At 31.9% G+C, this 13,460-nt stretch overlaps 1 protein-coding gene across 9 annotated transcripts; it reads right to left on the bottom strand.

Annotated features, from left to right (window-relative positions):
* Positions 1–2,993: 2,993 nt before the first annotated feature.
* On the bottom strand, positions 2,994–13,269 carry LOC124951757 (D(1)-like dopamine receptor). 9 transcript variants are annotated; one of them, XM_047500598.1, is made up of 10 exons: positions 13,010–13,269; positions 8,759–12,744; positions 7,772–8,081; positions 7,522–7,663; positions 6,562–6,665; positions 6,090–6,369; positions 5,584–5,835; positions 3,815–4,113; positions 3,513–3,697; positions 2,994–3,392 (listed from the first exon to the last, which is right to left on the bottom strand). In XM_047500598.1, exons 2-10 carry the CDS (start codon positions 8,871–8,873, stop codon positions 3,082–3,084), a joined length of 1,998 nt encoding a protein of 665 aa, XP_047356554.1. In that variant the 5' UTR covers positions 8,874–12,744; positions 13,010–13,269; the 3' UTR covers positions 2,994–3,081. The 9 variants fall into 9 exon arrangements, with proteins under 9 accessions (XP_047356554.1, XP_047356559.1, XP_047356558.1 ...); XM_047500603.1 differs by having other exon boundaries at positions 8,759–12,545; XM_047500602.1 differs by having other exon boundaries at positions 8,759–12,529.
* Between the last annotated feature and the right edge of the window lie 191 nt (positions 13,270–13,460).

Here is a 13,460-nt window from a genome sequence, read left to right as displayed (position 1 = left end):
GAAAAGCGGATGCGTTTAAAAAGAAAAAAAAATAGGAAAAAGAAAGTCATCGATTAGATAACAAATAAGTATTTTCATTCAAAGATTATGTTTGATTTCACGAAATCAACATTTCCTCGCGATTTTTGAGCTTAGAATGGAGATATCGTAGAAACGACGGAACATTAATTTGTAGAAACGCGATTAGTTAAAATGAGAAATAAATTCGTCTTATATACGTAACATTGAATGATAACAGCTATTTATATCCTTCGTCAAGATTCGAATTGTGCAAAAGAGAGAAAGAGAAAGGAAAAAGATTAAGATAAATACATCTCCAGAAAAATGAAAAGAAGGTCCTAACGTGCAGTATCTCTCTTATTTAAACTTATTGCTGGAGCGAGAGGGGGGAGGGGGGAGGGAGTGGGCGGAAGAAAAAAAAATTAAAAAAAATAAAAAAATAATAAAAAAGAAAAAAACAAAAAATAAAAGAAATATTAATTGACGATATATAAAAGTAGGAAGGCTAAGCAGGACCGAATTAAAAATGGCAACAATATATACGATAGACCATCGATTATCCGAATCCAAATGTTAATTCTAGATTCTAAATCTTGAGCTGTGGATGGAATAAAAAAAACAATGTCGTGTTGGAATATGAAAGAATTAAGATATGTAAATTGCAAAAAAATAATTTTTCTTTTTATATATTCAAATCGTCTTAAAATGATTAAAGTATCGCCGAACGACACGGGTGATCGAGAATCTATTGTACCTATATATAATTCAGTGATAAAATAACGCACATTCACGATAAGCAAATATATCAACGTATACGTTGAAAACGATTGTCGTGTGTAATGTGATGATTATACATATTCACTGAATATAATAAATACTATTTGGATTCTTATTGTTAGACTTGTGTACTCTATGTTCCTTATAATTAATAACTTAGTGCAAAATGGAATTTTTTTTTTCTCCGGCAAGGTGCGCTTGAAAATTCGTACCAGTTTCATCAAGCCTTGAATATGTATATTATATAATAATTGTACATTTTCTTGCGCCGTACTTGCACTTAGGAATAAGAAATCGTGGTTCTAACACATGTCTTTCGCAAATGTACTTTAATGGATTGTATGCGTCGTGAAAGAAAAAAGAAAATTAAAAAAAACAAACAAACAAACAAACAAACAAAAGCAAATGCAAAAAGAGAACAAAAAAAAAGAAAAGAAATGAGAAAGACCCGAGAATATAGGGTCCATAGAAAAAAGCGAATTATATCTGCGAAGTCCCACATTTTGTTACAAATTACACACTAAATAGATATTTTAGAATAATGGACCGTGTGCGTCCAACGGATTGATCGGCTTATGCAAAGTGCATTTTCGTTGCGATCATTTTTGTTTTTCCTCAATAATTCGTCTAGGATCAATTTAATTTTGATCATTGCCTTAAGCATTGTTATACACGTGATAATACAGTCTGATTGATATCAATTATAATATATAACTAACTTTCATACCAGCTATTTAATAAAGATGAAGTTATTCAAATCTCTATAGTTGTTCGAGAAAAAATAAAATTTTTTCGAGACGTAAAATATTTAAAATTATTATTTTTTCGTAATTTCCGAGCATTGTACTTTTTAGGAATGATAGATAATAACAGAGATGATCGCAAAATCTTCTTCACTAGTCTCGTATTCGAAATTTGATGAGAGGCTCCTTTTGTAGAATGCTTCTCTCGATGTTGTAATTATGCAACATTGTAAGAGAGATATGAAAGAAACTGACCAATATTTCATGCGCAAGCTTCCTACTGTGCATATACGTATTAAATACATGTTGCCAGGTTAAGAATTTCGCTCTAGTGTTAATAAATATATGTTATATTCGGATATATTAGTAATTTCACTATCAATGTTTTACATCGAATGTGCAAACAAATTATGTGTATGTGTATATATATATATGTATGTGTATATATGTATATATATGTATATATATATATATATATATATATATATATATATATATATATATATACATGGAAAGGATATGATAATTTTTGCGTATGTATATGAAACGTATAATGGAAACTGTACGCATGTGTAATGCAATCAGTTTTACAAGGTGCACGTAATCACGAAATGCGTATGTTTACGAAGACGTAATATTATTGCGTAAACACTATTGCAAATATAAATATTGAGTTTATGTAAGGTTTTGTATTGTTAAATGATTTTCAATAGCTGATGTAACTTAGTAATATATGCTGTCATTAAAATTTTCCAATATTTGGAGTGTTTTATTTTCTGATCACATTCTCAAGATTAAGACGACGTAAGATAATAATAATAATAATGAATTACTATGAATTATTACTTACCAACTTTGCCAGGAGAAGTAGAGAACTCAAGAAGAAATTAGAAAACGATATTCTTTGTAGGAATTAAACAATTCGAGATAAAATTCACAAAAAAACAAATCTATTGCTAAACAATTAATTGATATTAATAGATGAAATTAAATACATTTGATCGATGAAATTTAATTTGGATGCAGTATCGACGCGGCATATAATTAATTTCAATGAATGCTTTGATACTGTATCTTAACGTAGAAAATTTTCTATATTATTATCTAACATATTCTCTACCAATAACAACATTAACTTCCTTTAAGAACCAATAATATTAAAAGATATAGAATACAACGGAAGATAACTTTATATGTATCTTATCTAATGACTGACAAAGTACATACATATGTTTTCTTATTGGAACAATATTAGATAAAAGAGACTACTGTGAAGATAAAAGTAACAATAATAAGAAGTATTATTGATTACTAAGAAAGAATCAATATCGACATAAGAGATGTTCAACATAAATAAAATAACAAGAAACGTTAACAACTTAGAAATTGTCTACTTGTTGCTCGTAAATAGATACCTACCTATCAAAACGTATTAACTGATATATATATATATATATATATATATATATATATATATCTATATGAAAAATACGACCGAGTGTATGTTACGATGAAAAAATTCATTGAAGTCGACACGTATTGTTGATCGTAAATACGAATTTCAAGCGTGTGTCTGAGCGTGTATCGGATAGGGTAAATCAAAATGTGTTGGCGTTTCTTGATGACTTCTTTCATGCCAAGCTTCAGATACAGGTGCATGATATAAGCCATAATTCACACCGTTGGTTGCTATCTTCTTGAGTCCTTGTATACTTGACAATAACAAAGCCATCTTAGCAAGAAGTAAAGCTTTACCGCCAAGAACGGCAAGGAACTGAAAACCCATTGGTACAAGTATTGAACCCATCAACAATAGACCCATCATCATCAGAGGCATTACATTATGACGTCGTCGATGGCGGCGCCTCCGTCCTGATAATAAAATAAAAGAAGAAAAAAAAAATATATCAGCAAATAGATAATCCATTGTGAAAGATAATCCAATTAAGAAGCTTTTCTAAAATTTTTCTAAAAGATAATATCATTTATTACCTTGAACGGTATTATTACTATCAGATCTATCTATTTCAGTTTCATTCATGGGCGAAGATATAGTGTTAACTATGTGATCAACATCGATCTTTAAAACGTGCGTGCGTAGAATGCCGGTCAATCGATTTAGAACTATTCCTGTCCAATTTGAAGTATCTTCTGTCTCATTGTACATACTTTCCTTTCTGAAAGAGAGAATATGAATTTGACGAAAGATAATAACATTTGTGTACTCGTTGAAACATTATTTACAATTCAACATTCTATGTCTCATGGTTTAGTTTCGATAATCAAGGACGTACTTAGCCATTTCATCTGGTAAAGACGTCGAATTATCTTGAAATCTAATTAAATCGATTCCATCGATAACCGGTATGATATCGTCGACAAGAAGGGAATCCAAAAAGTTGAGAGCCCGTTGTTGTATACATTGACGAAAGACATCAAAAAAATCATCCTGACTGAGATTGTTCCATGGCATCGAAGGACAATTTTTCAAGGCAGAACGTAAACCGAAATACCATTCTGCTTTATCGTCACAATTGCTTCTTTCCGTCACGACGAATAGAAGTAAAATTACTATCAACGGATGTGGATGCATCTGCATTTATCAAGTTCATTTACTTAATGTAATGTATAAATAAAATATATAATAAATAAATAAACAAGAAGCAAGTACGTTTTTGTTAATTTGATTTTTTCAGTATTGATGATCATATTGTTTAGACAATTTTACCCTTTTCGATACATTCGTAATATCATAAAAAATATAAACTTTTGATAAGAGTAATGATTTCGAACGAATGACAAAAATAATCTGTATTATGTCTGTATTAAAATATTATGAATATACTTTACATATATACATATGTAGTGCGATTGATAAATAAAAAAATAAAAACGTTTTTTCATTTATTCATTTGTTTGAATGAATGAATTTGTAACAATGCGTGTGAAGTTAAAAATTTTTATGATCGGAAAAATTTAAAGGAAATCAACGATCTAGAGTTCCCCCAATCACTGTTAGATCTTACCTCAAAAGGATAGAATGAAAATTTACGTAGACCTGTCTTTTCACAATCACACCGTATTACGCACTGCGAATAACTGAATGTTTTGTGCAATTTTATACGTGTAGGAAATGGGGCAAGATATCGTATCTATAATCATTGAGATTCATTGAAGGGCATCAAGGTAGCGGTCAAAAGGCGGGCATTCTGCTCGACCAACCTTAGTCTACAATCATGCAAGAAAAAAATTAAAGCGGACAAACGCAGACGATAATTTCGCATACGAAAGAATTCTTGTGATGATTTTAATAACCATTTAAAAATGGAATCTAATAAATCTATTTTAATAAATTTATAATATGGGCAAAGAGCACAAGGTACAAGATCTTTTTCGGAAGAACAAAACATACTAACTATTTATTTTAATTACTTTCGGTTTGTACATAGTCCGGTGTCTCTACGCACTGAATTTATTTAAATCTCTCTAAGAATCTAATATAATTTAAACTTTATATCTCCTTATCTCACTCATACAACTTCTATCTACTAATCTAATTATACATTTTCGGATTAGTTAAGCACTAGCGCTATAATTACAGTCCCAAGAATAAGCATACAGTACGTACAGTAACTATGATTAGCAACTAATACTTGATATGAGATCCTTTTTGACAAAATTTCTTCATCCGTATAGATCCATACTCCGACCAAGAAAAATTGCATTTACATACATATATCAATTCTTTTATTACTTTTCTTTTTTATATATTTTTTTTTCCAAGGCCCGACGTAGACGGAGTTAGTTAAAAAAAAAAAAAAAGCACCAGAATTACAGTAATCGTAAAGAGCAATGAGACAATTCCGATGATCGTCACGTTGCACGAATGAGCTTAATGACAAACGCTTCTCTCAACACCGATGGTCCTTTGGAAAATAACTGAATACTCATTATAGATATACATGTATTTACGAGGCCATAGGAACATAAAACTTTTGCAAAGAGTCTTTTTGCAAGCAATATTTTTCTTTTATATTGCACTGGCTATAGTATCTCGATGTACCTGAGCTATAACCCCAACGTGAGAACTGTCCGCGCTCGATCTCGGACTGATGTTACACTCGATCATAGAGCCATTATGTTTCTGTATCACTATAGATCGAAATTCACCACATTCACTAGTAGAAGGTTGATTTCCTCGGGAGCGCACACCCTTCGTTAGGATCCTTTTAAATGCTTCTCTGAATTCTGTATTGAAGATACTGTAGATAATCGGGTTGAAGGCCGAGTTGCTATAGCCAAGCCATGTGAGTACCTGACGTAAAATTTCTATTTAAAATCATGCGAAGTGCAAAAAAGAAAGAAAGAAAGAAAGAAAAAACACATATATACATACATACAAAAAATGTCATGCAATATTCGAATAAAATTCAAATATTCGTTTCCAGATCAAAATCGTTCGAAATGATTTCTTATTTACGATTTGACGTGTATTTTTTTCTTTTCTTTTTTCTTTTTTTCTTTTTTTTTTTTTTAATTTATCATTAATATCTGAAAATACGGTCATACTTGGAATGCTTGCACTGATATGCAGGTTTTACAATAGGCTGCAACAATGTTAACGCAGAAGAATGGAACCCAGCATATAAGAAAGACGCCCATGATGACGCCTACGGTGATTGCTGCCTTATGATCGGACACATGATACGGACTAGTCGGCTTTGACTTCATTTGAGGTTTTGGTGGCTTGTAACGACTCTTTGTACGGAAGCTCTTTCCTACAGATACTTCCGGTATCTTCGTGACGGCGCGAATACTTTTCACATGTTTCTGCGCGTAGCAATAGAGTCTAATAACGAAAAAGAAAATTAGTAATTATTGATATTACATAAGAGAGTAGTAGTTTAACAATATACAGTATCATCGCTATTGAACCAGTTAGCTAGACGTTCTACTTTGCTACTTTGACTATAAAGACTTTTATTACGCTTTCTTAGCGCTGAAAATATATGGATACATTTAATCATTTATCGATGCTCACCTGCAATAGATTCCAAGCATTACCATGCAAGGAACGTAAAAAGAGATACAAGATGATACCACTGCGTAGGTAGGAGTAAGGTCCAGGGCGCAAGTTGGATGTTCCTGTGAAAAAGAATGAAAAATATTGTAAGCAACTCTTTTTATAACGGGTGTATCAATTAATCAGGATAATTCAATGATCGTTGTTATCACGACAGAAAATATCAGATAAATGTTCGTTAGTTTCAATGTAATCGGACACATTTGATTATTGTACAGCATATTATAAAGCATTTTTTGTGCGTTCAAAGCGTATACCAAGGCAAAGGGCATGCCTTAAGGCCATTTCTTACGTAAAGCTATGCCAGCTGGATTTACATATATTTTTCATAAAGTGTATAACCATAATTGACATTATTATTTATTCTTTTTCTATTCATTTTACAATCAATTCGTTTTTGGTTTCTCTCATTACGTATGTATACCACTCTCGTGTGGTTATTAAATATGCGCATTAGTTAGTATATATATATATTTATATATATATATAGCTGAGAGAATCACTCGATCTGCGGCGCTCGGAAACATTTTTGCGCATGCGCGCTCTTATAGGCGTGAATATACAATATTGCATATTATTTGCGTTGCACATAACTAAATTCAATGCGATAACTGAGGCTGCGCTTCATAATTAACAGAGAGAGAGAGAGAGAGAGTACTGACATTATGATTATCACTTACTCGGATGCCCGAATTCGAAAGAAGGCTGAATGAGATTCTTGTAGTGTTGATCAATGATTTGTAAGTATGCCTACTCCTATTGTTCTACCACGCGATCTCTATAGAGATCCTTACATATCCGTTCCAGATGCTTAACCCGTATCCTTCTGTCATGAGTATTGTATATTTTCAGAGATAATCGATGTCCCAATAGTCAAAATTTATTTTGGTCGCATGTGAAGTCTTGCACTATCGTTACCTCTTTCCCATCATCATAAACCAGGAACTGATCTGCTCTATGAAGACCCAGGCTGATCGGCACGAAAGAAATGAGACCTGCCAATAGCCACACAACAGCGATCCCGGCAGTTGCAATTCTTCTTGTTACCCAGCGACCGTATCTGACAACGATAATATTAACATATATATAATGTATTAGAATTTACATTTGAAGTGAAAAAAGAAAAAGAAAAAAAAATATTATCTTCATAAAGTCGAGTTGAATTTACCTAAGCGGATCCTTTATGTGGATGTAACGATCAAGAGATATGGCGCATAAATTCAATATAGAGGCAGTGCTACACATAACGTCGAAAGCTATCCAAGTATCGCAGAATTGCGTGCCGAAGACCCAGTATCCAAGGAGGTCATTTACGCCGGCAAATGTCATCACCAAGCAACCGACGAAGAGGTCAGCAATCGCGAGGGATGCTAGAAATAGGTTTCCTATTCTTCGCAACCCCCGGTCAGTGTAAATTGCTACACAAACTAGGACATTGCCAGCGACTGATAAAAATACAAGTATCAGGAGCAGGAATCCTGAAAAATTCAAATAAAAAATCGATGAATGAATATTTCTCGGACTTTTTATATACTTTCGTTTAATAATATTCAATCGTATGCTGTTTCTCCGTTAGTAACTATTAGATAAATATCTGTAAAATTAATAGAAATTCGATGAATTTCTAAATAACGATATACTGTAAAAAGTGTTCGTGTTTTATATAAACATCTTCTTTTAGCCTGTTTAATAATAGATCTGAATATACCTATCTTTCTTGCTCTTACTTACGATGCGCAATAGAGAGATTCAAATAGAACATCATATATACATAAAATGTCATAACGAGGTGGTTCGTCTAATCATAATATAGAATTGTAGAATCAGAATTTGTTTTGTGTAAGTGTGTATATGTACCACATATTGTCGTAAAAAAAAACAATCCTTCCTTCGTTCTGACAGCTATGATAAGACTTAAAAGTAGGGCAAAACTGGATTATTTATCGGAAAAGGATTAGTCTGAATTGAAAACGTTTTCCAAGGTACAGATATATATATGATATATATAAGAGTAAATATGAGAAAACGATAGGTAGGATTGAAAATGACGAATGCGGAAGGGAATTTTGTTGATTGATAAATTATTGCGCAACGTATATACGATATATCTCATTTATATAAAATTAATTTTAATCAAATATGAAATTTGGCGAACCAACTAGAAGCACCGACAGCAACGTGAAAGCCTCTTCAGGTAGATCTTCATCACCGATCGTCAAATTGTTCTGTAAAAAGACGAAAAAAGTAAATATTAATAAAATTAAAATCATATTAAATATATAATCAATTTGATATATAATCAAATTTGATCTAGGTATGACGAGACAAATGTATAATAAACTTCTAATCGAAATGATTGTCTTTTAGTTGTTCTATGCGAAAGCTCTAATATGTATGTATATTTAGGATTCGTTTAACTCAACGATATCGATTGAAAATTCACAGTGGCGGCCATTCCGTTTGACACCAGCAACGAAAGTAACTCGTATAATTTCTATAGTTATTATTTCATAACAATGGGGAATGATATTTTGTTTTGTTGATGTCTGTCAGCAGTAAAAAGATCTTATTTTTCTTTTTTTATTGTGATAACATTTTATAATCTTCAAAGCATAAATACCTTTGCATCTAAAACAGCAACAGAAGATAATGACAAGAAAAATAAAGTTTGTAATATCAAGAAGAAATGAATTAAAATTACGTGAGAAGTTTCGAAAGGCAATTTATTATCTTGCAAATAAATATCGCCGAGAGTCTCTCGTTTCAGAAAGCTCGGAATATGGAAATGATTCTAAATGAAAAATAATTTGCGTGAATATAAATCATTGTAATATATGTTGAAAAATAAATATCTTAATTAGGAAATATAGAAATCAGTAACTTTCGTATCATCTTAAAGCAATTGGTATTAAATAATGGAAGCATAGGGGAAGAATGGTACGAGATTAACGATATCGACAAAATCTTGATGAAATTTTTATGATACATTTCAGAAAAAGTACCAAATTCCAGTAACAACGCACAAATTGCTTTAACATATATGGAACGATTACCGAATTCCTCAAAATTCAGGTTCATACGTTGACACTCCAACAAACATTAGTTGACGCGAATGTACGGCCCAGTAGTTTTCGTTTGTATTAGATGAACGAATTAACCAGATTCGTTCATCCACAAGATCGAATAGAGAAAATCCTGGATGAATCCGTCTTCGGAAATACATCATCGGTAGATAATACAAATCGAAGATGGTAATCCTCGTTCTGCAAGCACTGAACTCACGTGTTATCATGACATTTTCCATGAGAATACGATGAATGCTGAAGGTTGATAACCTGCAATTATTTATTTATTTTTTTTTTTTTTTTTTTTTCAATAAAAATAATCCGTACACTTGTCTATCTTCCAACGATTTTTTCTAAAATATTTTCATTCTCATTATCACTCCCTATCAGTTAAAGATGTCGTATAATTTATAAATTCAATCATCCAATCGGAAATTATTAGCAAACTCGATCAGATCGATGTAATCATTTTCGTTCTAATAATTGATATAAATGAAAATTGTCGTATATAATCGCGTTAAGATTAAAAGGTAATTTAATTAGTAAATGTAATTATAATTTAAACATAAAAAAGTATAATTTGAAAAATGGAAAATTCAATGAACAATGGACAAATGGTAACCGCATACGGGACCTCATGCTGTAGCCATTTATCTCATAAAATCACGATCATTAAATCCACCATATTTGAAATTATATATTTTTATATTATTACAAGGAAAAAGAAAAAATAAATAAGACATGACAACTTTAAAAAAAATTCTAAGAAGTTCCTTAGAAAAACTCTAAGAAGAATCTCTTTGAGCTCAGATATGTAATACAATAGATATTAAACATCGTTCTGTTCGATTTTTTGAAGTATTATTCTAAAATGTCAAAAACCGAAAATCAATTAACGTTTAATTAAGAACAATTGGTTTGTATATGTATAAATGTATGTACACATCAACGGTAAGGAGATTTCACAATAATGAGATAGCCTGATCGATCGGCAGCTATCTTGGACAAGTGGTCAGCGGGCTCGAGTTGGTCTCCAGCTCGTTACCCCCTCTTTTCTTGCTGTTCCCTTTCATACTCGAACTCAATACGTCCTCTGCTGTTCCACTCGAGGGTAAGTGGGATACGAGTATGGAGGGAGCAACTGATCACTTAAGGCTTGAAGCCTTGTCGTTAAGTTGCAAACGAAATTCGAAGCTTAACTCGATTCAATGATCGATGATAAAAATAAAAAAAAAATTATCGGTGAATTGGTTAGTGAGATCTGCCTCTGAAATTTTATAATGTATCTAATAGATTAAATCTTTTACTCGAATTGGCACAGATCAACGTAAGTAAGCTATTTAAATGTATTCATTCATCATGAAAATGATATTATTGAGGAAGATAACTATTAATCCCCAATGAGATAATCCAATTAATCGAGTCAATTTTCTAACATTTCTTTTTGCATTAAATAATAAATACATTGTATTATTCGAACATCCACTTAATCGAAGTGACCTACTAAAATTCTACTCTAATTATAACCGGTCACTCCATTGAGAGAAAATGCTACTCCATGTTTCTAGCGTGCTGAATTGGTTTAATCTATCAAAAATAATGATTTATAATAAGGAAATGAACGTAACGAAACGTTATATCTATTTCCGCCAAACGGAAAAAATTGCAGTATGTGTGAGCCTCTTAAAGCGAAAGGTCCATACACAACGAATGCGATAGAATAAACATGATCATACGTATGAAATGGAATAAATTCGAGATAATAAGGAAAACAGTCGTATATACGATACATTTAATATTCCTAATATTTTATATAAATCATTTATATGCGACAACGATAAGGGATTGAAAGAACAGATCAGTTATACTACTTTCGGTGTGCAGAGGCCTTTAACCTTGCTATTGATTTTAAACAGCTTGAAGCGTACTCCTTGCAGGCAAAGGAAGATAAAATTACAATCGGCAAAAATTGAGATCCCTCCAAAATAATGTTATCAATATATGTTATCAATGAACTTGTTACTATTAAAACATCCAAGAATCTATCGGAATTTTTATATTCTTGATTGACTTGATCCTGTTATGGCTATTCTAGCTAAAACTAAATAACATTTTGACGCTTATTTACGTTATATAACATCGTAATATCTAATTAACGATATAAATCTTCAATTTGCCACTTCGAAACGTTCTGATTATTTCAGCACGAGAAATGTGTGTAAAAATAAGCTTCAAATTCGTGAAAATATTAATGCGAATTCAAGTACATATAATCAACAGGCTGACGCAACAAGCTTACTCTCAACTGTTGCAGAGTTCGAAGCGTGTAACTTATATATGTATATATTTATGTATAGAGTTTCTGTTTTACGCATACTTTGTAATAAAAATTAGATATCCTTCAAGGTTCTTCTACGAATTAAGATAGATGCTTTAAAAACATAACAGGTCTTTTGTATCAATAACATAAGTTATTATTGCGCAAAACGTATATTAAGTCCCTATAAAATAGAATAATAACTATCCGTTGTTACTAGAGATTGTTAATTTGAGATACGCATGTATATATATATCGAAGAAAAAATAAACAATTTTCTTAAAAAATGTAAATTGTCGCTACCTGTATTGTGGAGCCATGCTGCTACGTACGGGTACAGTATAACGGGGCAATCGATGGTTGGGCCACCATTAACCGGTTTTTCTTGCTGACAGAAAAATTTTGTTTTTCGCCAGAAAACATAGTCGTGAAGCAACATCATATTTAATTTTCTTCTCTTCCACTGTAAGAATTTACTTGGCTTCGGTTGTACAGGCGTGTTCAGGGTAGATCGTCGGCAAAGATATTGCAAAAATACGCGAATCTGTGAAAAAGTAACACTAATGCCAAAGTAAATTTTTTCATTTCTCAATACAAAAGCATATTGCGTTAATAAAAATGCTGACTTAATTAAAAAAATTCTCTTCCTTTATTTGCTCTTTTTTTGTAATATTTTTCCTTATATTTCTCGTGTACATACGTATGTACATGCCGAACGATTTCTTTACTTCCTCACCCCTTGGCTCCTAATCCCTTCGTCTATTATTTTTTTCCCATATATAGTAAATATTAAATATATTAAAGGGACAGGGTAACGTGCGATTCTTTCATGCATGTGTGTATATATATATACACGTATATATATATATATATATACATATATGTATATATATACATATATATATATATATATATATATATATATATATATATATCGTAAAAAATAATAAACTTAAAGCGAAAATAAAAATATAATATATTAACACCCATGCACTGCGAACACAACGTTCTTAAGTATATTCACGAGTCTCGTTGATGTTGTCGAATGGATTCTGGATATTTCGTTGCACGTTCACCTGGAGCAAAATCATGACCTGCATCGAGAAGCGCACCCCGCCGCGCACTGACTGGTCCGCACCCCCTATACTTTTACGTCCCTCTTACGTCTCCGAACGAATCTGATCTTCTTACCACCCGCCATCATCGCTACCACCACTCTTTCTTCTCTCTCACTCTTTCTCTCCTTCTCTCTATCTCTATCTATCTATCTATCTATCTTTCAATACCTTCTCCCTTCCTCTACGAAAGGATCTTTCCAAGACATGCGTAGCAGGCTTTGCCAACATACGTCAACGATCGGTACAATTACTCCTGGATATTGAATATTTCACTGGAAGCGTGTTTTTTTTTCTTTTTTTTTTTTTTTAATAATAAACGTACACACAAAGATTAAAAATTACCGAAGTTTGAAACTT

The sequence above is a fragment of the Vespa velutina genome, chromosome 9 (assembly GCF_912470025.1).
Source record: "Vespa velutina chromosome 9, iVesVel2.1, whole genome shotgun sequence".
Classification (NCBI taxonomy): Eukaryota; Metazoa; Arthropoda; class Insecta; order Hymenoptera; family Vespidae; genus Vespa; species Vespa velutina.
This window is presented reverse-complemented; position numbering and strand designations above follow the sequence as displayed.

Excerpts from the sequence above, each read along its gene's own strand:
- LOC124951757 (XM_047500598.1), bottom strand. The coding sequence starts at position 8,873 with ATGATTTTAATTTTATTAATATTTACTTTTTTCGTCTTTTTACAGAAC. Across the intron at positions 7,664-7,771 it reads CACATAAAGGATCCGCTTAG|ATACGGTCGCTGGGTAACAA; the intron begins GTAAATTCAACT and ends TATCGTTGTCAG. Across the intron at positions 6,666-7,521 it reads TTTATGATGATGGGAAAGAG|GAACATCCAACTTGCGCCCT; the intron begins GTAACGATAGTG and ends TCTTTTTCACAG.